Below are 24,956 nucleotides of genomic sequence, written 5' to 3'. Positions count from 1 at the left end.
GTAATGTTTAATTATGTCTACAGGGAATCTATAGTTACATGGTGCTATAGAGTATCAGTGCAAAGGCACTCTGGGAATACTGAGTGCCTGGGTCATATTACATAAACTACCAATGCCTCCTCCCCACTGCCCAGGGTTATAGTCATATTGGCTAGTGAGGTGTCATGTGCCCCTATTATTTGTCTCAGTAGCAGCTACATGATCATGATACACACACACACACACACACACACACACACACACACACACATGCACACACACACACACACACACACACACACATACACACACACACACACACGCACACGCACACGCACACACGCACGCACACGCACGCACATGCACACACACACACACACATGATACATGGCACAATCACACTGCAATTGTTAAACAATCAACATTAAATAAAATATATATGTACCACATGGATTGCAGAATGGAAATAGAAGGGTGGTCATAGTATAGTTCAGTCCAGTGGTTCGATGCACACATATGGTAATCCCAAATGAAACAAAACCACACTGGTTAAATGGTACAATGGTTGGTTGAACAATAGAAGTTATATTTATGTACCACATGGATTGCATAATAGAAAAAGGAGTGGTTTTTTTTTTTGTGTGTGTGTGTCTGGCTGTTTAATTTAGAAGCCAATGTAGTAGCACTGGTTATAATTAGCACTGGTCACTTCCATTGTTTGAGGCTTGGTCTAATTGTTTTGCATGTCTTTTTTCAAAAAAAAAGTATCCTGCCTGCTTTAATTTCGACTGAGACAACATGCACGACTTGTACATTTCATCTACACCACAATCTAGCCATCTATATATCAACTGCATGTATTGTTAGCTTGTAGCTGTACCATAACTGTCAAATCGATAATTTTTTTTTTTTTAAACAAAGAAATGAATAAACAAAAATAAATCAACTGGCCAATAACTATATAGCAGACGATATGCTGGGGAAGACAAAGGAAAATTATTTTTAAATTAATTAATAAAAATATCATATAATTGTCATATGGTCTGGCTGTATAGCTACACTGACTACAAGCCTGGCTAGATTTGAAATTGTTTGGACGTATGAAGTGATATGATTGTAAAACGATCATATAATTATAGCCATAAAGTGGTTGTATGCACCTTTTGATGTACTGCACAAACTATATATCCTCTCCTCCACCGGTACTTTACTTGTGCTAGTCATGATTTCCCCCCCCCTTTTTCACACACTCTCCACATGTTTGCCGTACTTGCACGCACACACACACACACACATACACACATGATACATGGCACAATCACACTGCAATTGTTAAACAATCGAAATAAAATATATATGTACCACATGGATTGCAGAATGGAAATAGAAGGGTGGTCATAGTATAGTTCAGTCCAGTGGTTCGATGCACACATATGGTAATCCCAAATGAAACAAAACCACACTGGTTAAATGGTACAATGGTTGGTTGAACAATAGAAGTTATATTTATGTACCACATGGATTGCATAATAGAAAAAGGAGTGGTTTTTTTTTGTGTGTGTGTGTCTGGCTGTTTAATTTAGAAGCCAATGTGGTAGCACTGGTTATAATTAGCACTGGTCACTTCCATTGTTTGAGGCTTGGTCTAATTGTTTTGCATGTCTTCCATCTAAAAAAAAAGTATCCTGCCTGCTTTAATTTCGACTGAGAAAACATGCACGACTTGTACATTTCATCTACACCACAATCTAGCCATCTATATATCAACTGCATGTATTGTTAGCTTGTACTACTGAAGTAATGTGCTGTACACATGGGCATACATGATCATTGACTGTTGCCATTGCAACCATGTTAACGCACCTTCCGTCATTAAAATCAGGGGGGATTGTCTACAAGGAATGCATAGAATATGTATGATCATTGTTGATGATTACAATGTTCTTTGTTAGACAACCTTTGCTGTATTGTATAGTTGTACATGCAATAAGGTATTTGATGTTATGCATTTATACTTGAAGATTGTAGCCTGCGTACAGTTCCTGTGCTTTATAGTGCCACAAAATAATTGGTGCCATACCTACTAGCGCTAGGCAACCTTTGTGATAAATGTCTCAGAGCCTATAGATGAGATTCTATAAAATACACCCAAAGTAATTGTAAAAACAAAACCTCGCAATACAATACGCAGCTTTCCCCCACAAGAGCGCCAGCGCATAGGTGTGGTTAGTTCTATTTAATGCCTAGTCCTACGTGAGCCCGACACGACATGTTTGTTTTTATCTACTAGGCACTACGCAGAAGGCAGAGCCTGTACGAGGTGTTTACCACTAGCCTAGGACATGCACAGATGATGCTGGAAATCCGTCATATCATGTTGCAATGGTAAGCTACGTAATGTAATAGTACGTTTCTTATTGTCATAAGCCTTTGCAATGTGTTCTTTGTTCTGCTACGCAGCATGACAACTGTGACTTGGCTTATCGCTACACAGTGTCGTTTGCAGCGCTATTAAGTGTTGCCACAGGCCAGTCAGTGTTAACAAATTGTTGAGTTTTTTTAAACTCATTTTATAGATTTGTACACTTGCTCTTTGGCTCAGCGTTTCCCATGCATAACAGTACTGCAGTACTTTAGTGTTCACCTTACAACCCAAAGTACTTATGACTATTTGCATCATCAAGTTAAGCCATAGAACTTTTGACATCATAACTTACTGTTCATTAATGTCTTCTTGAACACATTGTCCAGCTAATGTAGATTGAACAATGTTAATTAGGTTCATGTTGTAATTTGCAGCACTATCCCTTACTTGTGTTGACAGAGTTGTGCTCCTCATCAATCTCTGAGGAGCTTGTACTTTGAATGCTGCAAAGAAATCATTATTGAAGCCTTGTATTAAGGACCAGCTTACCACGAGTTACAGCTTCCCATTTGTCTGTTTAAAGTCACAGTGTCCTGTAAGGCTTTATAGCCATGCACACGTGTCATAGGTAACCACCCCTTGGATAGTTGGCGACTTAACAGATTTTGTTAATTGCTTTTGGGCGTTTCATCAAGGCTTTTATCACACAGATGTACAAAATATTTTCCTGTGTTAGTAGATCTTCACAGGCTGACAACTAACTTGTTAATTGCTGTCAGTCTTGCCATGAAGAAAGCCTTCACATGACACCTGACTGTTGTGTCATTGCAGTGTTTGCTTTAGAATGCTTTTTATTATCTGTTATGTGCTTGAGCAAGCACATTACATGTTGTGAATAGTGTTTCAGACAAAGGATGATGAAGTGCTATCTGTTATTGGTGTTGTACTTAGGGCTCTCACAATTATCGATGAAAAAATATAATCGATTAATTATTCTGTAATCGATTAATATAACAATAATATATACATGCTGTGTGTAGCCTACAGTACAGCGTACCACTAGCTGTTATATTGAGTAAAAAACAACAAAAATAATATTCTTTACATCCAGGAACGCTTGCCCTGTTCTACATGTGTTATGGTCTATGTGAAGGTGATAAATGGTATGAACTGCTCTCTGAAGCTTTATCGATGACCAGAATATGCAGTTAAACATTGAGTTCTATATTTGTATATTAATCGAATAATCTTTTTGATAATCGATGACTAATCGATTATCAAATTAATCGAAACTGAGAGCCCTAGTTGTACTGTAGTGTGTGTGTGTGTAGTGTGTGTGTGTGTGTAGTGTGTGTGTGTGTGTAGTGTGTGTAGTGTAGTGTGTGTGTGTGTGTAGTGTAGTGTGTGTAGTGTGTGTGTGTGTGTGTGTGTAGTGTGTGTGTAGTGTAGTTTGTGTGTGTAGTGTGTGTGTGTGTAGTGTGTGTAGTGTAGTGTAGTGTGTGTGTTTGTGTGTGTGTGTGTGTAGTGTGTGTATAGTGTAGTGTTTGTGTGTGTGTGTGTGTAGTGTGTGTGTTTGTGTGTGCGTGTGTGTTTGTGTGTGTGTAGTGTGTGTGTGTAGTGTAGTGTGTGTGTGTAGTGTAGTGTGTGTGTGTGTGTGTAGTGTGTGTGTGTAGTGTGTGTGTAGTGTAGTGTGTGTGTTTGTGTGTGTGTGTAGTGTGTGTGTGTAGTGTAGTGTGTAGTGTGTGTGTTTGTGTGTAGTGTGTGTAGTGTAGTGTGTGTGTGTGTGTAGTGTAGTGTGTGTAGTGTAGTGTGTGTGTAGTGTGTAGTGTGTAGTTGTGTGTGTAGTGTAGTGTGTGTAGTGTAGTGTGAGTGTGTGTGTAGTGTGTGTGTAGTATGTGTGTGTGTGTAGTGTAGTGTGTGTGTGTAGTGTATTGTGTAGTGTAGTGTGTGTGTGTGTGTGTGTGTGTGTAGTGTAGTGTGTGCGTGCGTGCGTGTGTGTGTGTGTGTAATGTAGTGTGTGTGTGTGTAGTGTATTGTGTAGTGTAGTGTGTGTGTGTAGTGTAGTGTGTAGTGTAGTGTGTGCGTGCGTGGGTGTGGGTGTGTGTGTGTAGTGTAGTGTGTGTGTGTGTGTGTGTGTGTGTGTGGGTGTAGTGTAGTGCATGTGAGAAGTTACATGCAACATCATAACTATCTCTCATTGTATACAGGACTTGTTGTGTTTTACTGACGATGATATTTGGATTCAAAATTTTAACAACTTTCAATGACCTAATACAATGCTGAGTGAAAACTGCATGCAGTGGTATGAAATTCCAGATTGGTCTCAGAGGTTTTCAGAAACTTGTCACGCAAAATCAATATAACCTAATAGAACATTCACCATAATAGAGCAGTTATGCCTCACCCACGCAGGCTTGTTAAAACCATAGTTAGACCTTTCATCTATTACTATGCATATTTGTCAAATAAGACAACCCACAATGACAACAATATCTAGCAGGTGAAAGGGTCCAAGGTAGTCTTTTACAACTACCTGTGTTTATGATAAAACTACATGTAGCACATGGTTTCATTACATAAAATACAAATGTAATTCTGGACATATGAGCATCTGAGCATTTTTGGACACCTGATATTGGATCTTTAAGTAGTAAGTGAGTTAATTTAGAAGTGGAAGTAGAGGGATCAAATGATAAAAAGCAATGAAACAAGTGGTTTAAATGATGGCAACTATTACAACATAACTTTGTGGGAAAATCCTTAATGGTGAGATGCCAATGTAAGGATTTTCCCACAAAGTTATGTTGTAATAGTTGCCATCATTTAAATCACTTGTTTCATTGCTTTTTATCGTTTGATCCCTCTGAATTAACAAGTTTTAATTCACTAAATTGTTAACTTTTTTTTGGACATAGGTATAGCTATATTATTGATCTTCGGCACTATTAGAGTATCTCGATCTTGCTGCTTGTTTCATGCGAGCTGCTCAATTGCAAAATTTTACAGTGTAGCACTATATACTTGTAGTGGATGAAAACGTACTGTCAGACAGTAGCCATTCTCTAGTGATCATTTTAAAGTACTGTATGTAGTTGTTACTTTGGTGATTTTCAACTGCATGCACAGCAACTTTCTGATGGCTAGCTGTGTCTCCAACTCAAAACTATTGACCACTTCAAAGTTGGCATAACAATGCCATGATTGCATGCACAACTCTACCTTAGGTCTGTTGCATCACTGTGACACCCTACTTCAGTTGTTTACCTTTTAAATTGCTTTAGCATCAAATGTTTACTTAATTAAGATGGTCATTTGAATATGAGAATATATCATTGAATTGACAAGTGTGCAGTTGTTAAAAATATTTGCTTACCATAATGCATAAAAAGATCACTGAGATTCAACAAGCCCTATACAGTTACTAAACGTATATAGTGCACGCTATGACTGAGATACCATACATGGTACAGGTATGACATGTCATAGTGATGCACTTCAACCAGTAAAGTTGATCCTTTCTTAACAGACCCTAAGAATGCTGTACATTTGACCTCCATATTGAGACAGTTTAGTTTTGAGGTCCATATAGGCTAGAGGTACACTGATCGGTCATCATCCTTGTTTTTGCATGTTGGTATTGAATTGGCAAGATGAATTTAAAAAGCCGCAGATACAGACGTGCACAAACGTACAGTACCGCTCAAGCACAACGTTGCACTTGCTCGTACACTTATGATCACGAGTCCATGAATAGCAAGCTAATAAAGGGGCGTGGCACCTGTTCACATGCGAGTATTTGCAAGAGCAATCGAGCTGCAAATTCTTGCATGTGAAACAGGTGTCACTCCCCTTTATTAGCAAGTTATACACAGACTCGTAATCGCAAGTGCACGAGCGAGTGTGAAGTTGTGCTCGGGCAGTACTGTATAATTATGGTCTTTAGTATCCCAGCAACGTCACTACTATATTAGATCAGCTTTGCTTATCAGCTTAATAGCACATTATTTATACCGGGTGTCGGAATATTGATGTTGGCGCACATCTATATAGTAGTGTTGATCTCTACCAATACAATAATACATCTGAAAAAAGAAAACAGAGAAATAATCAGTTGATCTCATGTGTATAACACTACTTGCAGTTGATATCTCATGGTCTGGATGAGGTCACTTGGAGTAGTCCGAGGTTACAAGACTTTGTAGCTGACACAACAGCACTGATCAGTGGTGACCTGCACCATATCATGAACGCTGTGTTGGAGAGGATGGCTAAGGTTGACGGCATCATTGACACATGGACACACCTCGGGGGCATGAGTGTATTTAATAATGAGTCTGGACAGGGGGTTCCCCTGGAACATCTGGATCAGAAACACAAGTAATGATAGTTGATGTGGTGTATTAAGGGGTAACATGGTCTTGTTACCTGTAGTGTTCAGAGGGCTAATTAGACATACTGTTACTAGTATATAACCTGTTTTATTATTGGTCCATGTGATTTGCAATACATACTAAGAAACAATGGGGATCACTAGTGTTTGCATATTACCAAATTTATATATTTGGCATGTAAAGGTCTCACCTGGGAGCTGACAGTCACCCAGTAATTGAAGTAGACAAATTAAGTGGTCATTGATTTGCAGTTGTCTTTTGTGCTTCTAAATTTTCTTCATTAAATCCCAGTTGGTTTTGTTTTCAATGGTATGGTATGCTACTGGTTTAGACTGCAGTGTGATGAGTGCTAGGGGCAAAATTAGTGATGTGGTAAGGAATTGCCAATTTCAACAACTTTAGTTTATTGTTACAATATGTAGTATAGTTGAGGATTGTGGCTGTGGTGAAGAATTTGCTTGAAAGTAGCACTAGGCTATGACCTTTAGAGCAATATCATTAGTCCATTAGTTGTGTGCGTGTTTATACCCAGTCTCCCTCATGTTACATGTTTGTTGTATTGTTATCCCTCAGGGAATTATGTGATTGTGTGGAAGCCATATTGGTACCATGAGGTGAACGTATCAGAGACCTTGTAGGTGAGATATTTGAGGTGAGTACTGTGTGATGTAGTAACACTATAGAGTGGTTCAGTTGTATACATGTTCCTCCTTCTGGTCAGGTGGTTGAGATCAGCCGTGATAGTCCATCGTGGCACTCCTTCCTTTATCACGTGGATCACATGATCCTCAATGGACTACGCTACACCATTCTCAGTGCTCTCAAGATCCTCAGTGACCGAGTGGCCAAATATGAACAGGTACAAATTGGAGCCATAAACAAGTGGTCCCCAGTAGCTGTATCAGAATGGTGTATACTGTACAACCCATAAGGTGACTTGTATGACCATTAACCTCACCTGTACTACCAAAGCTGACAGTATTGAGTTTGTACTGTGAATAATACTGATACAGGGGCCACCAGAAATTACATGTGTATATATAGATTTATTATAAATTTTTTGCTTATTCAATGACATTGGCCAGTGATGTAGTTTACTGTATTTGTTGTGGTTAGGGTCAGTCAATTCCCTGCCTAGTGAATGTTCAATTAGAGCTGGTGGGGTCGACGATTAGTTTCACTCCTCCCCTGGATCAGCAGACTGCACTAGAAAGTGTTCCTGAAGTTGTTAGGAGGTGGATGGAGGATTACGTGTTGATGGCTAAAGTTATGAAACCGTTCACTGCTAACAGTGGAACTACTGGGGTGTGTAGTATTGTGCTGTATTGATATAACAACATATTGCATGTGGCCTGTTAACAGGATTTTAATCAAATTATTGTACATGAAATGAATGGTATTTAGTTGCAGGTGAATATGTCTACACATTGTATTGTTGCTATTCTAGTATGTAGTGTAGTGTTGTCAACCTGCTACATGGCTTATATTATCCACTAGACATCCACAACTTGTTACTATGCAGTCATCCGTAGTGACAAAAAAGATCACTGCCAGCGTTGAAAAGATCTGTGCTCACCTGGAGACCAGCGCCAGGCAATGTCAGGTACTGTTGAACTTCCCATGTAATCTTTGTCAGCAAATAAATTTACTGCACTGTATGTGGAAAAGACCATACACTGGCCATGTTAAATAGTCACAGTGTTTTGCAAAGCTCTAGAGTGGTTCTGTCTGGTGACATCTCAGCACAGTTCCTAATAGTCCATGGTAATAACAACTATTGTGTTCTTGTTGTAGTCACTGAAGAAAAAGTTTGCTGAAATCACATTCTTGTGGGACCAAGATGTGAAGCATACGTTTGATGACTTTCTCCAAGATAACACATTGCCGCGGCCACGGATGGTGCCACGACCAGAGTCTGTCAAGCCCCGACCATCTTCCATATCAAATCGAAGATCACGATCAAGATCATCAACTAGGTAGAGTGTGATGTTGTCTGTTATATGATAAGCAGCCTTGCTTTGCTCCAGCAAAATTTTGGCCAAGTTTATATATTATGTTTTCTTGTTTTAGAGAAGACCTGTAAAGACCAAATCTTTTTTTCTTTTGAGGCTTCCCGTGTTGTGAAGGGTTTAATAATATTTCCTGATTCCATACCATTCATTGTTAGCTTGATTTGTGTGCATACATCACTGATTCATCTTCTCCTCAGCCGATCTCACTCGATGATAGCCAGTGCATCACACAGAGTTGGCAGTAGTAAGTCTGCTGTTGGCGCTACTGATTATGGTTTCCTTTACTCGGCAACAAGCAGTATTGGTCACATGAGTACCTATAGGGTACGATCGGTGTTGAGTCGTGAAGGAGAGGATGAGAACAATAAGCCATCTATTGATGACTTTGATGGGGAAATCTCCATTTTTAAGGTTTGTGTGTGATGTGTTACCAATATATCTGTCTACCGTGAAGAAGAGTGTACTAGGCTACTGATTGTCAAAATTTTAGATGACAAAAAGCACTACAATTGACCAAGCTGTTCAAATACTCTAATAGAACAGTCACTTAATCATAGATACTATTGTGATAGCAAGGGAGAGATTGGAAACTCCATTGGTAGACTCAATACTATGCAAATTCTGCTTACACACTCCTATAGTTAGGGCAAAATTATCCCTCTCTCTTCCTCCTAGGGGCTTGTTGTATGCCAAGACATTTGTAGCGAACAATGAGGTCTTTCCCTTCCCATGCTCACCTTAGGTAGCCATCATGTGATATTTCAATGATGGAATGAGTGCCACACCCTGGCTCGCACAAGGTCTATATGCTACTGCACATTATGTTCTTCTTGTACAACAAGGAGTGCCGGTGCACGAAACAAGACTTCCAATCACGTGTTGTTAATATATACCATGGGATGATTATTTGATAACCTTTGAAGTCATGGTATCCATCATGTTGGTGTGCTACATGTTCTGCTTATAGTATCACCATCCATGACATCATGTGTAACACTTGCAGGATATCCATGATCAGATATTTGAAGTTGATGACTTTGTTAGTGTTGGTTGGATTGGTGTGAATATGAAGCCTGCCAAGCACCTTGTGTGTGCCTTTATTACCAAGTGGATACACACGTATACTAGCTTCTTGACCAAACAGGTTGTGTGTTTGTGTGGGTGGGTGTGTGGGTGTGTACATGCGTGTGTGCGTGCATGCGTGTGTGTAGTGTGGGTGTGTACATTTACATTTAGTGTCCAGTAAAGTGTTATTAGTGTTGATATATGATTTTACACGATCTACTTCACTACTAGACAAAGTTAGCACTGGATGCACTGGGCAAGTTCCTGGAGGAGACAGAACCAGTAGTGGAGCACTTGTCCTATGATCACCACAGCATGGAGTCCTTTATGAAGTTGATGAAGGTGTTCACTAAGGTGTGCTACGGCTCTACTATTCTATTGTGTTAATGTTTTTGCATGATTTTATTTGCTTGGTATAATTTATGTGGTGTGTGTTCACCACAACATCATTACAGGTTGGCTCCCAACAGAAAGTTGTTGATTACAAGTTTGGTGCTGTCCACCGTACACAAGTGATACTGGAGAAATATGGCTACCCTCTGTCTCATGATCAAGTCCAGTTCTTCCATCATCTGCCGCAAAGGTGACCTATATGTGGAACTGACTGACTGACTGACTGACTGACTGACTGACTGACTGACTGACTGACTGACTGACTGACTGACTGACTGACTGACTGACTGACTGACTGACTGACTGACTGACTGACTGACTGACTGACTGACTGACTGACTGACTGACTGACTGACTGACTGACTGACTGACTGACTGACTGACTGACTGACTGACTGACTGACTGACTGACTGACTGACTGACTGACTGACTGACTGACTGACTGACTGACTGACTGATAGATGGACAGTGGTATCTTGGTTATCAGTTAGGAAAGCAAAACAAAAAAATATTTTTCTCACCATAAAGAGACGGATCCACTGGTTTATTAGTTACAACAACTCCATTATTGCTTTGCTGTTTATCCAAATGGTCTAAAATGCATCTAAAGTATTTTTGTATATGCTGTAGTATGTGTTGTTTACCTGTGTAGTGTGTTTTAATAATATCGCAATAGCCATCAGGTTAGGTTTTCGCTCAGCAGGTCACATTAACTACTCTAATAGAACACTCACTTTAATGTACATATAACTGATGGTCAACATAGCCGAGGTTTCAGGTGTATCATATCATATCTTATTACTAGGTGGAACAACTTGGAGAACAAGGTGTCACTGGCTAAACAAAGAATTAGTCCTCATGTACAGGAACAAGCTGAAATTGTCATGGAGGTATGTAGTCTTGGCTGATTGTCATTGTTAAGTGACAGTCTTCCTCAGAGAGAGATACTTCTTTAGCTAACATATTTTTTAGTTGTACACCACTACAATTATACGATTATTAACTTAGTTGTCATCATGTAAACTCTACCACTGGTTGTTGTTGATTTTGGTATTTACTGTATTATCGATAGCTTTTTGGATGAGGCTGTGAGCTTGATTTCTTGACTGTTTGGTGTTGTGCTTAGCCATTGGCGTATTGTGCCTTAACCTTTGTTACCCATGCTGGGTAGACATTCTACCATCTCGTCACTGTCTCTATGGTAATGTTATAGTTACCATTCCTAATTAGTTTATATTTCTATTAGACATTTCTCATTCAGAAATAGAACTTTTATTTTACTGACTGTTGCTCAAATGTTTTGCCTTCAAAGTTGTTTCCTAATATGGTGTTGTTGTTGTTGTTGTGTTTACATGTTATTGTGTCCTTGTTAGGAACTGGAGAAGTTTAGTAAAGTGTGTGTTGATCTTCACGAGGAGTTCTTGGTCAGTCCTTGTCTAAACTATGAGTGTTCTGACAAAGAAGCTGACCCTCTGATCAACCAGTATTACACTAAAGTGAAGGAGTTGAAGGTCACCGCTCAGGTGAGCATGGGAATATGAAGGGATGGTCAATGACCTGGGACCAGAGGAGGTTGAGCATGCATCTTGAGAGCTGCTTTTGAACTAGTGCAACTTTGTCACCTCATGAAGTTCTAAAAGGATACTTTAAATATTCATATCAGTGTGTCTGAAGTCATTATACTTAGTATCCCGAGATACCTGAGTATATCCCAGGACGTCTCATAGCATGGATCCACTAGATCCTACAATACTAAGTATGCCGAGATACCTGAGTACATCCCAGGATGTCTGATAGTGGGAAGCTTCTAGATCCTATAATACTTAGTATCCCAAGATACCTGGGTACATTCTGGATGTCTGATAGCAGGGTGTCTGATAGCAGGGAGCCTCTAGATCTTGCAATACTTAGTATCCCGTAATGTGCATGAGCATGATCCTTCCACACGAAGTTCTTTATATTATGTATGTATAACATCTTGCCACATACAGTATGAAAAATTCTGTTTCGTGTTAGGTATTACAGTTGGCATTTGGCTACACCAATCTATTTTACTATTTCAACAACCACTTCCATCGGTATGTTATAGCAGTGTGTCAGTATGCACTTTGTGGTAATGTCTTTACTGCATTTAGTTTGTACAAGAACCTTATGCCCAAAGAAAGTTCAAACAAGATTTTCATGGTTATGGTGTCGATCTCAGGACAGCAGTATGGATAAAAAGGAGGTAACACATACAGTGACTATTAATTTTGTGAAACACTTGCTATCATAAATACTCTAGACGAACAGTGAAAGTCACTCTGCTGAAACATTTGTAGGATGACATGCCCGCTATTCGTCATCAACTCTCTGCTAGTATGTCAAGTGACAAATAAAAGGCAAGTGCGAGGCAGGGGTCAATAAGAGAAGGAGAGGTCAATAAGAGAAGGAGAGGTCAAAAAGAGAAGGAGAGGTCAATGAAGAGGAGACACCACAAGTAGTTATGCCTTACATCTGACCAACTGGTATGTGGGTAAGCAACATAAAACAAGTTTTATGTGTATTCTGATCTTAACGTTTAGGTTTAAAAGATGGAAAACCAGATTTTCACTGACAACTAAAATTAAAGTAACACACACATTAGGATAGTCAATGTGATTGTATACATTTAAATGTTGTAATTGCATATGATGTAATCTTCTATTGATGTAAGTGTGTGTAACTGATTTACAATATATTCTGTATGTGTGCTTGTAATATAATATTTAGAATTTGTACATGTTATGGCTCTGTGTTAACTATCTATTCATACATCTTGTTCGTTAACTTAAAATGTAACAAATGGCGAGGAGTAGTTTAGTTGGTTTGCAACAATTGCAAGCGCTTTCGCACAGACCACATTGCTAAAGCTGGCAGAAGCAAAGCTCCTGGAAAGAGGAGGACACAGCAGAGTCACAACAGTCATAAGAAAGAGTCCTCAGAAACAAAGTCTGGCAAATGCAATGGATGGAGTGGATCACATTAACAATGATGACCTCCGACAGCTGAACACTGAGCCTTCAGATGAAGATTCCACTGCCGACATAATCCACTTACATTCAGTCTCATCAACAGTTCCTGAAAGCTACAAAGTGCCTGTTTAACTGAATGGCAATCACCTAGTGATGGAACTTGACACAGGAGCAGCAGTATATATCTTTGGTCAGTGAGAAGACATGGTCCAATAAATTGAACAGTCCTACATGTACACTGAAAACCACCTCGCTTAAATTGCATAGTTATCCTGACAGGAAGCTGCAAGTGTTGGGCTACTGCAAGCAATGTAACGCTGATTAGATGACTAGTCTCTGTCTTCACATCTTGCAATTGCAAGCCTTCATGATCATGCTTCCAAACATATTATTTTGTGGTTATAGCTATAGCCAAATCATTAATCACAATGACTTCATTTTTATGAATAATTGTACTGACTGTTCTATTAGGATAGTTCGACGTTTAGCAGGAGCTAGTGCTGCAGCTCAAAGCCTGTATCTTGTAGCTGTGTAATGTAGATAATGCATTTAGCATGCTTCCTTTAAACAATACCCACACAGAAACCCTAGAAAATCTTACAGTAAGGTCTGTATACAATGGCTTCAATTATCGCCTATAAGCCACAGCAACCACCGTAACCATCGCATTAAAAGCTGGAAGCACAATATAAACTTTGGAAATTGTAATTCATTAATTCCAACTTCCAAATACTATATCTATGCAAAGCATAAAACTTTAGCGCTTGGCGCGCGCAGCGCGCCAAGCGCTAAAGTTTTATGCTTTGCATAGATATAGTATTTGGATGGCGGAGAGATCCCTGCATCTATCAGTCAGTGCATCTATTAATTGGTGCATGATCTTAAACATTGTGATCACATTGAGCTGGTGTCCGTAGTGAGCCAGAGGTGGCCAATTCAACGTTTGTAACATATTTGTGACACTTGCATATGAAGAATAATTATTATACACAGACCTCGCACAGCATCTTTGAACTGATTCAATAGCTATACCATAATGTTAGTAACTTTTGTAACTACATGCACATATGGATTTTATGTTACATATGCAAAGTGATTTCAGATTGAGTGTGTCATTGACAGAAGTAGTTTAGGTGGGAGTGGGCTAGCAATTCGCTTTCCTTGAAATATTACATATTATATAAACATCTAGGCTGAAGTTCAGTGGAACTTGAAATCCCTCTCTGAATCTGCCACTGTGGAACTTTAGTTTTCACAACTTAAATTACATGCAATTACATCAAGTACATAAACTTATAGAGCTCAATTGTCAATTCCATGAAGTTTCATATAAATTTTGTACCAGCATCTCAGTCAATTCCAATTGTAATACTGAATATCTGTCCCCATTATATATCCTCTCTAGAAGAGTTATTTACATTGGCAGAGACATCCTTGACTCAACAAATAAGCATTCATTGTCATCTACCGCTATAGCTGCATTCTGGCCATCTGAAGGAAGCCACATAAACGAGATTAATAACAGTATTGACAAAGGTAGTAATTAAAAATGCTACACTCTAATGTCATAGAAGATCCTGTATGCTATGGAACATGTTCATGCAATGGATGGATGTTAGCCAGAAAGTTTTTTAAATGAAATATTTACTGGGCTTTAAAAATGATTGCATTGTGTAGATTCCTATATTAGCCAAATATGTACATCATAAAATCATTTATAATCATGAAACTGTCTTTGTAGCATGTCCAATTCCCATCAAGTTTAGTATAATAGCATATATTATAAATTTGTAAAAGAATTATTATTAAATTAGATATACTTGTTATATGGTGGTATACATTAATATATGGTTCTTAATGCAGTGCTTTTTGTATGCATTTTCCTGTACGTGTGCCACCCTCTGCTACCTTATTGCGCCAAAAGCTTCTTACACGATGAAGGGATGCATTCATTTCATACTTCAGTTTTTCATTCTCCAATTCCAGATGTTCAGCTTTTTCTCTGAAACGTCGTGCTGTAAGTATAGCCATCTCACGATCTTCAACAGCATTTTTTAACATAATGTTTTACAGCCACTTCAGCCTTCGTCTTTTGTGATGCATCTTGAATTCCAGAACCTTTAATGGTAACTGATGTATCATTTGGTAGTGGACCAAGAATTGGTAATAATACGGAACTTAGCTCCTCACTCACACCAGTGTCAGGTTGAAGCGTTACTGTTTGTGGATGACTACTAGCTACAGCTACACTGAAACTATCATGATTAGCAGTAACTGTTGTCATATCTGAATCAGTTTCTGAATCTGACCAGTGTTGCTGCATTCTTTGTCTTGCACGTTCTCTAAATACAGCCTTCTCCAACTTTGAAATTTCCTCAACATCACTGGGAGTTAAGGTAGGGTTGATGTGCTGTGGGTTAAAAATATGGATGACTAAAGAGATAACAGTTACTATGTATTTATTATGGTTTTACATCAAACAGTGTGGCACGTAGTACTGTTTAAGTAGGAATCGCCCCAAAAGTGGCATACACCACTAAAAATGCTCCCTTTGCAAATACATCTTATGCACCTATCAAAATTAAGTCCCACTACCCCCTCCTGGGCATACGTGGGGGAATAGTGGGGGATTTGATCTTATTTGACCTTAAAATTTGCCCCACTAGTGGGGGATTTGACCGTTCAATTTACTAACTATGCGCTTCCTGTAAGAATAACCTGTTGGGAATTTGATGACTCGTTGTGCCCCACAGGTGCGGAATTTGAAATTTGAGAAAGTCAAATCCCCACCTATCCCCACCATTGCCCGGGAGGGGGTGGTGGGGGATAATATTGATAAGTGCATTACTGCGTGTGATGAAAGCCATCTTTATGGAATAATATTAGTCTGTCTAACTCCAAATACAGCATTAAAAACAAGATTCTTACAGGCTGCCAGATAAAGAACTTGGGTTGCCTGCCTGCCAGACAACAGTCACAAGGTTAGAGGCCAAACAAAGAAGCACATTTATACCATTCTACACCACAACAACAAACCCACCAGTGGGATGTACCTTTTGGGCAGTCGAGTGCAAACACCACACCTCATAAAAATCTATGTATTAGAATGGCATGATGACTGTACCACTCATAATATTTGAAAAAAAAGCAATCAGCCTAGTACTAATAGAACAGTTACATGTGTACCGTATATCAATTATCACACAGGGTGGAAACGTTTTGCGGATGCGATAAATGCCAGGGCTTATTTGCTGGAAAACTTTCGCAGTGTTTATTTTTTTAAATTCCTTGTTACTCAGCTATCCAAGTGTATGTTTTGTGGTAAAATTTGTGGTTTGCACACAACCTGTGAAAGTTGCAAAATGCTATAATAAAGAAGTCAACAAAATAATTAGTATATTAAAATTGTTAATTTAAAAATGAAGTAGGGATCCAAAGAATAAAAAGTTCATATACAACAGATGAATGATGGTATTACAGCATAGCTCTGTGAAACGCTTCAATGCCAATGTAGAGATTTTCTCACAGAGCTATGCTGCAATGCTTCTTCATTTCATTACTTTTTGGATCCCTATACTTTATTTTGAAATTTACAATTCATAATATACTAGATAGCTATTGCCTTACACAGACACACCTCATTACTTATAAAACAAAGCTGGTCAAAGTCAGACACACAGCTGCACTCCTGACAGTGAGATCTGCACAAGGCATGGTGAAAGTCAGACACAAGACTGCACACTTGACAATAAGATATGCACAAGGCATGGTCAAAGTCAGACACAAAACTGCACACCTGACAGTAAGACCTACACAAGCATGGTCAAATTCAGACACAAAACTTCACACCTGAGAGTATAAGACCCACACAAGGCATGGTCAAAGTCAGACACAAAACTGTACACCTGACAGTAAGACCCGCACAAGGCATGGTCAACGTCAGACACAAAACTTCACACCTGACAGTAAGACCCGCACAAGGCATGGTCAAAGTCAGACACAAAACTGTACACCTGACAGTAAGACCCGCACAAGGCATGGTCAAAGTCAGACACAAAACTTCACACCTGACAGTAAGACCCGCACAAGGCATGGTCAAAGTCAGACACAAAACTTCACACCTGACAGTAAGACCCGCACAAGGCATGGTCAAAGTCAGACACAAAACTTCACACCTGACAGTAAGACCCGCACAAGGCATGGTCAAAGTCAGACACAAAACTTCACACCTGACAGTAAGACCCGCACAAGGCATGGTCAAAGTCAGACACAAAACTTCACACCTGACAGTAAGACCCACACAAGGCATGGTCAAAGTCAGACACAAAACTGCACACCTGACAGTAAGACCCGCACAAGGCATGGTCAAAGTCAGACACAAAACTGCACACCTGACAGTAAGACCCGCACAAGGCATGGTCAAAGTCAGACACAAAACTGCACACCTGACAGTAAGGCCCGCACAAGACATGGTCAAAGTCAGACACAAAACTTCACACCCGACGGTCAAAGTCAGACATACTGTACAGTAAAACTGCACACCTGATGTCCTTATAAAATCCGTACTGAGCAAATTACAGGTCACATTTAGACACAGGTACTATATGCATCTACAGCAGGATCGTTGGTTGAAGTAGAAGAAAATGCTTTTATAGATAGTGTTCACTATAATTATTATTCAGCCCAAATCTACCTTGCATTTCTCATATCAAGATCAGAGTTATATGGATCCATTTTCAGTATTTGGTAGGTGATAATTAAATGCAACATTACTTAACACCTATAAAATTGTAATCTTTAAAAAGGGAGTAATGAAAAGTTCTGTACATGGTAGTACAGGCAATCTTCAATACATTGAGTTTGCAAATACTGGTCACATGTATAGCAGCGGAAAGACAGTGATTTGGCATTAGTTTGTATAGATTGTCTTTACTCATGTAGCTATTTGCTAATTGTCGGTCCACCACACTGTTATTGTTTTGGGTAGCCATAACCTCACATGGACCTACTGGTCATGGTACGGTTTATTGGAGTGAAAGAGTGCGGTTATTTTACTCTAACTTGTTCTTGCTTATAAGCGGTCTGCATACATATAACTGTTATGTATAGCTACGTATGTATAGTGATATGACAAGTAAATTATAAAGTAATTTCATAAGTCTGTGATATTGTGGGATCACCCTTATAAAACCTTCAAAGATAGTTCCAGATCTGATCTATGAGTTGACTTGTGTGCCTGTTTCAACAACCTGTCATTCTAATCAACCCATGAGACTTGTCACTTGTCTGCTGTGTGAAGTCATGGTACACCAGAAACATTAATTAGCTAGTGATAAGTTGATGCAACATTTAATTGTATTCATCAAATGATCTCCTATGGTAATGGTATAGTGGAAATTCTAGTCCACACCTGTAATTCACAGGTTGCATGGATCACATCTTTTGTCTCTTACAATTTTTAGCCATATTGCACAAGTAAAGCTAATCTGTTATGATCATGTTGCTACTGTATATGCCTGTCCATCAGTTCAGAAGCTCATATGAGCAGGGAAACATAAAAGGCACAACCTATACAAATGTCAGTAATCACATACATAGATAGTAACATCACATTGAAACTTCTGGACAAAAAGTATACATGCACTTCACTCTAGGTTTATTCAAGAATAAGCCATCTGTTTTAACAATTCAATTAACAATTCATTTGCAATGATTGTGGTGAGTGTAGGCTGGTGGTAGGCAGTCTTCTTGAAATAACTTTGTAGTGTATGTAAAAGGCTGGGCCTGCAAGCATATAGTATAGCAGAGCAAACATCACCCCACACTCTTATTGAATAAATTGAACATCAGCTAGCTGTGCTCAAATGTGAGTTGTCAAGTTAAACTGCTCTTATTTTGTTTGTTCATATAGGAATACTGCAGAACTACTACTGTTGATCATTCTTTGTGGAATACTTATGTTGATACTAACTATTAATTTATGTACACTTATTGGTACATGTTACAATTGGTTGAGGAGGTGTAATGAAGAGGAGAATGATGGTAATGATTTCATTGACTTTGAACGCTAGACTACTGTGACTGAAAACAATGATTTCATTAACTGTGACTGCATGTTTGATTAGCTATCGTTATGTCTCTTTTATCTCTGTAATGATTGTCCAGTTAGACACTGGAGGGCAAACATAGAAGACAAAATCTGTATGAGGTGATATTTTGAACTATACGCAGTGTTGCAATACAACAGCAATCATTATTCTATGTGGAGGGTTGAAGTCTTAATCCTGTGTACAACAGAATAGAGGGCAAAATATTCATTTGTAACAGGTGACATCTTGATATTGATAGACTTCTGTTGGCTGTGACTTCACTTGTATAGCCAGCCAAGTGCTCTACATTCATTAATGTGGCAGACAAAGTGGTTTTTGTTGATCATGCTATAAAAAGTGACCTAAGTTAGGTGTGAATGTGACAGATATGCCACCTCAAATTATTGGTAATCTTATGAATAGGTGAATATATTTTAGGTATTTCATCATTCACCATACAACCACCATACAAACATTCACAGTAAAACAAACTAGTGAAGGCCACTACAAATTTCTGCCACAACACTAACTATTTTTGTGTAATGACATTCACCACTTAGTGATGTTCACTACTCTTTTGTAGTGACCCTCACTACATAGAATTGAAAAAATAGTGAGTATTGTGGCAGACATTAGTAAAAGTTTGCCAGAATAAAAACTAACTAGTGACCTTCATTAGTTAGTTTTACTGTGTCAAATTTTATTAAACTTTTCCAATATTCATGTATACACATGCATGCATCATATCCAAATGGACACTTATGCAATTGTGAAAATGTTGCCTAACAGAGCCACCATCCCTCCTACATTCTCTGGTAGAGCTACAAAGTTACCATCACCCTTTTCATATGCACACTTTAAACCTACCAGGTTAACGCATTCATATGACCACCATAACCAGCTGCAAGTTGGACTGGGGTTGAACCCTGAAGTCATAACCAAGTTCAACCCTACAAAGCAGTAGGGTTGAACTCGGGTTAACTCAGTTTATGGCTTCAAAAATAGGTTGCGGTTTTAGGTGAATACATAAAGTGTTTAGAAGACAATTATCACTTAGTGAATGCAATCACCTGATGATTTCTCTTTTCTCTTGTGAACAGAAAGTAGTGGGTAGACTATATGGATTACTCTATAGTTACCTGGGTTGAACTCACTTTTGAGTGTCCATGTGAAAATGGTATAAGGTATGAACATGAAAAGCAACAAGCTCAGTAACTATACAGAGGTTAAGAGCACACCTCGAATAGGCTTTGCCTTCTGTGTTCACCCTCCAGTTCCCAACTGGTAAGGTAGATAATAGCTAATAACAAAATCACAGTGTGACAGTGTGGCACAGTGTGGCTAGCTAGCTACTTTAGATCAGCACAGTAGTTCAACTTACTAGCTAGCTGGTAACGGGAACTCTTCAATTTAGTGCCTTGCTTACTTGGGAGTTCTCTTTACCATTTGGGCTACTGTTACTCTCCTAGTGATCTGAACTCCCCTTTCAGAGTAAAATAATTTACTATCCATAGTTGCTGTTACTCCCCACTTTTAACAGTGTGCAGTTGTATAGTTACTGCATCGAAAAATTATGTGGACAACCACTGTGTAGGGATATCAAATATCCTACCGTAAATCAGGAAATGTTCGTCATTAAAAATTCTACGCTAAATATTTTCGTCCTGTCATAATTGACAAAAAAGATGGGGTACCTAATTATAGGCTTAGGTTTAATAGCTAATTTATTAAGTTAAAAATAGTTCGTTGTCTTAATTTTTGTTGATACAGCCAACAACGTTGATCATGAAATTTTCCTGATTTGCGGTATAGGATGAACGGTACTGGAAAGCTTATACCTTATAGTATAATAACAAAAAATTGGTGGTATTAAAAAAGGTGAAAACCCATCATTGAAAAATTGGTAAAATTTGGTGAATGGATACTCCACTTTAAATATTCCTCTTACAGTAGGTACGCATTATGTGATCAAACGTGCAATACAAATGCACTACGTACTACTATAGCAAGACCATGTTGCGCCATTGCATTGGTCCTGAAATATTTACAAACCAATACCACTGAGACTCAACCAGAGATTATTACCCTTTATTACTCAAACGCCAATACATTGCCATAAACGCGTATTACACAAGTTATTTTTGTGGTGGCTTTTGTTTAGAGTGGGTGTATTTTAGGCCACTCCAAGAAAGTTCCTTGTTTCTCATTGACCTCAGAAATACATGCGGGCGGGTGGTCCATTGTCCATTAGATATTTCCACTTATTTTTGAAATTTATAACTAACTTACAGGTAAGAACATAGTAGAAATGTTTAAACTACTAGCTAAATGGGCTTTCTGAATGCTAAACTAGTTACTGCTATGCAATCACAGAATAAATAATAAATAAAATGTTTAGTTGGCAGCAATAATGAATGACCACGAGGGAAGAGATCTGCATGCAGGCGGGAAATGGGAAACAATGAATTTTCTTGGGGTGGCCTTATGGTGCTCTGACTTCCAACACATAAGTTCCTAGGCATCTGAAACTTAACATAAAAACTCACCATGAACAGTTCTAACTGTTAAAGAAATCTTTATCAGTCGGCGTCATCCATTTTTCTGTCACCATTCGCGACGCTATCTTTGCCATAGAATGTCCAAATTTGGGCAAAATGTATCAAGTTTTGCACATGATAACCACAAAAATTTGTTTCCACTTCTATCAGCGATGACAATGAGATACAGTGAACTATGCAAACAGAGAGGGTCGATTATTGATAGTCTTCCAAGATAAGTTAAGTACAATGAAAGAACAGTAGAGATGTTGTGAATTATTACAGATAACGCTTACACTCATTGTTGAAGATGACAATATCAATCACAAGTGAGGAGCTATTACCTGCACAATTGGATACAAGACCCATTATACTTTGAACATTCGTAATGACTTTTATAAAATGTCATTAAATTTTAGAAATACAATCATTTGCAAAATACAGACAAAATAAATAAAATCGAGCTACATGGGGCCAAGAAGAAAAATGGTTTTACCTAAATTTATAGGGCCCCATCTACAGACATACCGAGAATACTGAAAATACTACTTTTCAAATTATCCAAGTGCGGACTACTGGCAATACGATACCAAAAGTATTGATATCACCAATGCGATACAGTGAGTATCAATACTCAATGCCAAAAGGGTTAATACTGATACAGGTAGCCCACACGATGAATTAGTAAGATTTCATTGTAAATGGAAAGTAACTGCTATTTGAACCTCTTTAGATAGCACTTTTACACTTGATCAAAGCACTGTTAGCAAAAAAAAAGTTGTGTTGACTTCTATTCCAGTAGGTTTAGAGCCAACGTCGTTTCAATACTTTGCAAGAAAGTTCTGCCATACATCATATTAGCTCTTAGCACTTGTTGTAGTTAGGGCTGGGTGATACTAGGATTTCTGATTCGATTTAATATATTCGATACTCTCATCAGCGGAACAAAAGATCATAGGATGGGACTGCTTGGTCTGGAGAAAGGCTTTAATGAGAGATCAGTTCACGTGTATGGGTGGTGAACCCATGCATACTGCATTAAGGGAAAAGGACAGACAATACATCTGGGCGTGTGCCCCAACTATCAATTATTACGATAAGCGAAGTACTTTTATGCTTCATTTTCTACTATATTCAGCCCATTGCACAGCTACAGACGAAGCAATATGAAAGCCTATTATTTTGCTGCCACCCTTAGACATAAGAAAACAATTGTTGTGTAGCTTAAAATCGCTAACCCCAGCAATGAAACTACACACCTAAAAGTAACCATTGGTGAATGCCTTCTGCCTGACAATAATACATTGTTCATAGTATCCTGAATAAACTACAAATCTTTGAAAAATTACTTAAGTAATGCACACGATGAAACTAAGATTCCACAATAACCTGGCCAGCATGTGGACAAAACCCAATACCAAGTATTATAAGAGCTTGGTGACAGAGCCAGGGAGAAATTTTACTTAAATGTCTCGGATATTGAAATGCCTACCATATAAGGTTGTATTACAGATGAGTTGCCTCTTTAAGGCGTGGCCGCTTTACCATAAATTTTCCACATACTTTCTGAACTCGCTAAGTAAAAAAATGTATTACGGCTAATGGAGAAAATGAACATTTCGGTTAATTTTAGCAAGGTTCGAGATATAACATATCCACTGTGTAAGGTTAAGGCCGAACAAGGAGGTAATTTTCCTTCAATCTCTCGGGTTTTTGGAAAGCGATAAACTCGCTGAAAACATTCTTTGTAAGACTTTGCTACTAAAAATAACAGACTGGATGATTGTAACTCACCTTGTGCCTTTGCAGAATCAAAAATGTTTGTTTAAAATGGGTTTTTTTGTTAACTTCTTGACAAACATTGTAGTCATACGTAAAACGGAAACTACTAGTTTGCTCGAGTTTCACAAGGCACAACCCCTAAAGACAACCCGTCTATAGCTTCGCCACTTAAACCCTGTAAGAGGGAGTACAAAGGCGATGTACACTGTGACCCCAAGGTACACCCACTGCCGTGACTAGCATTATAGATTAACGTTGGTGCAAAAACGGTCCCTATAAAAGTCATGGTAGTCTCGTGCCCAGACCGCTTTCCCCCCTTTTTATTTGGATAGGGAAAAGTTTTTATCCTTCCCAAGGGGAAAAGACTGTGACTGGTCTAAGCACGAGACTAAGCAAACACGCAGTGTGACGTGCTTCAAGCTAAGTAAAAATGGCAAGTGTGACCGTAAACTAGTCTACATGTATAAGTATAACAAACCTCCCTTTCCTTCTCTTCGTCCTTGTCAAACAATTGTATCCATACTGAACTGGTGGTCACGAATAATTTATGTAGCAATTGCCGATATTCGTGTTTATTTTTGACAGACTTTCGAATATTTTTTTTTTTTTTCTCGGTTAGCGCGTGTTCAAAAGTTGCGTTCAGTTCTTTAACGATTAAAAACCAACCGAAAACTTGGACACAGAAGTCTCAAAGTATGAATATATACCGTTTGTGATATTTATACCATAGTTACACCTATAACTAACATTTTAGTTACAATATTGCTTGTGCTTGTTAATGCCTATGTATAAACCATTGGCGTTTTTTCTAATTTCGAAAACCAAGTGTAAACAGCTTCTAATCGTCTTGACTTAGACTTAGTAAAGCTCAAAATAGTGCAACAAAACATATTGTACCTATACGAAGTTTTTAAACTGACCAGCTTCTGCAAAGCAGGCTGCCTTTTCGCGTTATCAGTACTTTTCCTCAATAGTAATGCGCGTTAAAAAAATTTTTAACGATGACCATCAATTTTTAGTAATGTTCCTTATCCTAAGGGCTTTTGTCCTAAGGGCGCTGTTCCTAATCCTAGAGGCGCTTCTCCTAATTCTAGGGTAACCCTAGGGGTGCTTTCCTAATCCTAGGAACACGGTAAGAGCGAAATTACGATAAAAAACGTAATGGTAAGCTTGCAATACCGTACGTAATGACTATAGTCCACTTATGTACTGTTTGTACTTACCAGGGTAAATACATATCGGTCTTGACCCAGTACTCTTTCTCTCAAAACTAAATCTAATCTACACGGTCAATTTTTGACTAAATCTGACATCTCACGAATTACGGATACTTCCGTATATTACTCAAT

The 24,956-nt window shown here is 38.6% G+C and overlaps 1 protein-coding gene and 1 long non-coding RNA gene across 5 annotated transcripts; one reads left to right on the top strand and one right to left on the bottom strand.

Annotated features, from left to right (window-relative positions):
- The first annotated feature begins 2,200 nt into the window (after positions 1 to 2,200).
- Positions 2,201 to 13,028, top strand: LOC136265816 (uncharacterized). Of its 4 annotated transcripts, none has more exons than XR_010705748.1 (18): positions 2,201 to 2,364; positions 6,486 to 6,721; positions 7,309 to 7,387; positions 7,457 to 7,594; positions 7,852 to 8,040; positions 8,233 to 8,338; positions 8,530 to 8,711; positions 8,945 to 9,158; positions 9,751 to 9,891; positions 10,044 to 10,166; positions 10,268 to 10,395; positions 11,012 to 11,096; positions 11,580 to 11,729; positions 12,223 to 12,284; positions 12,342 to 12,433; positions 12,491 to 12,623; positions 12,662 to 12,713; positions 12,771 to 13,028. XR_010705748.1 is itself a non-coding variant. In XM_066060758.1 (16 exons), exons 6-15 carry the CDS (start codon positions 8,252 to 8,254, stop codon positions 12,424 to 12,426), a joined length of 1,257 nt encoding a protein of 418 aa, XP_065916830.1. In that variant the 5' UTR covers positions 2,201 to 2,364; positions 6,486 to 6,721; positions 7,309 to 7,373; positions 7,457 to 7,594; positions 7,852 to 8,040; positions 8,233 to 8,251; the 3' UTR covers positions 12,427 to 12,433; positions 12,491 to 12,662. The 4 variants fall into 4 exon arrangements, 2 of the variants coding, with proteins under 2 accessions (XP_065916830.1, XP_065916817.1); XR_010705746.1 differs by having other exon boundaries at positions 12,662 to 12,721; XM_066060758.1 differs by lacking the exon at positions 12,771 to 13,028 and having other exon boundaries at positions 7,309 to 7,373; positions 12,491 to 12,662.
- Positions 13,029 to 14,443: 1,415 nt separating this feature from the next.
- Positions 14,444 to 24,265, bottom strand: LOC136265812 (uncharacterized). The gene is made up of 4 exons (XR_010705745.1): positions 24,086 to 24,265; positions 22,122 to 22,169; positions 21,835 to 22,019; positions 14,444 to 15,609 (listed from the first exon to the last, which is right to left on the bottom strand). It is a non-coding gene; the product is annotated as an uncharacterized lncRNA (long non-coding RNA).
- Positions 24,266 to 24,956: the final 691 nt, after the last annotated feature.

Source organism: Dysidea avara, chromosome 1 (assembly GCF_963678975.1).
Source record: "Dysidea avara chromosome 1, odDysAvar1.4, whole genome shotgun sequence".
Taxonomy (NCBI): Eukaryota; Metazoa; Porifera; class Demospongiae; order Dictyoceratida; family Dysideidae; genus Dysidea; species Dysidea avara.
This window is presented reverse-complemented; position numbering and strand designations above follow the sequence as displayed.

Excerpts from the sequence above, each read along its gene's own strand:
- LOC136265816 (XM_066060758.1), top strand. The coding sequence starts at position 8,252 with ATGCAGTCATCCGTAGTGACAAAAAAGATCACTGCCAGCGTTGAAAAG. Across the intron at positions 10,396-11,011 it reads TTCCATCATCTGCCGCAAAG|GTGGAACAACTTGGAGAACA; the intron begins GTGACCTATATG and ends TCTTATTACTAG. Across the intron at positions 11,097-11,579 it reads AAGCTGAAATTGTCATGGAG|GAACTGGAGAAGTTTAGTAA; the intron begins GTATGTAGTCTT and ends TGTCCTTGTTAG.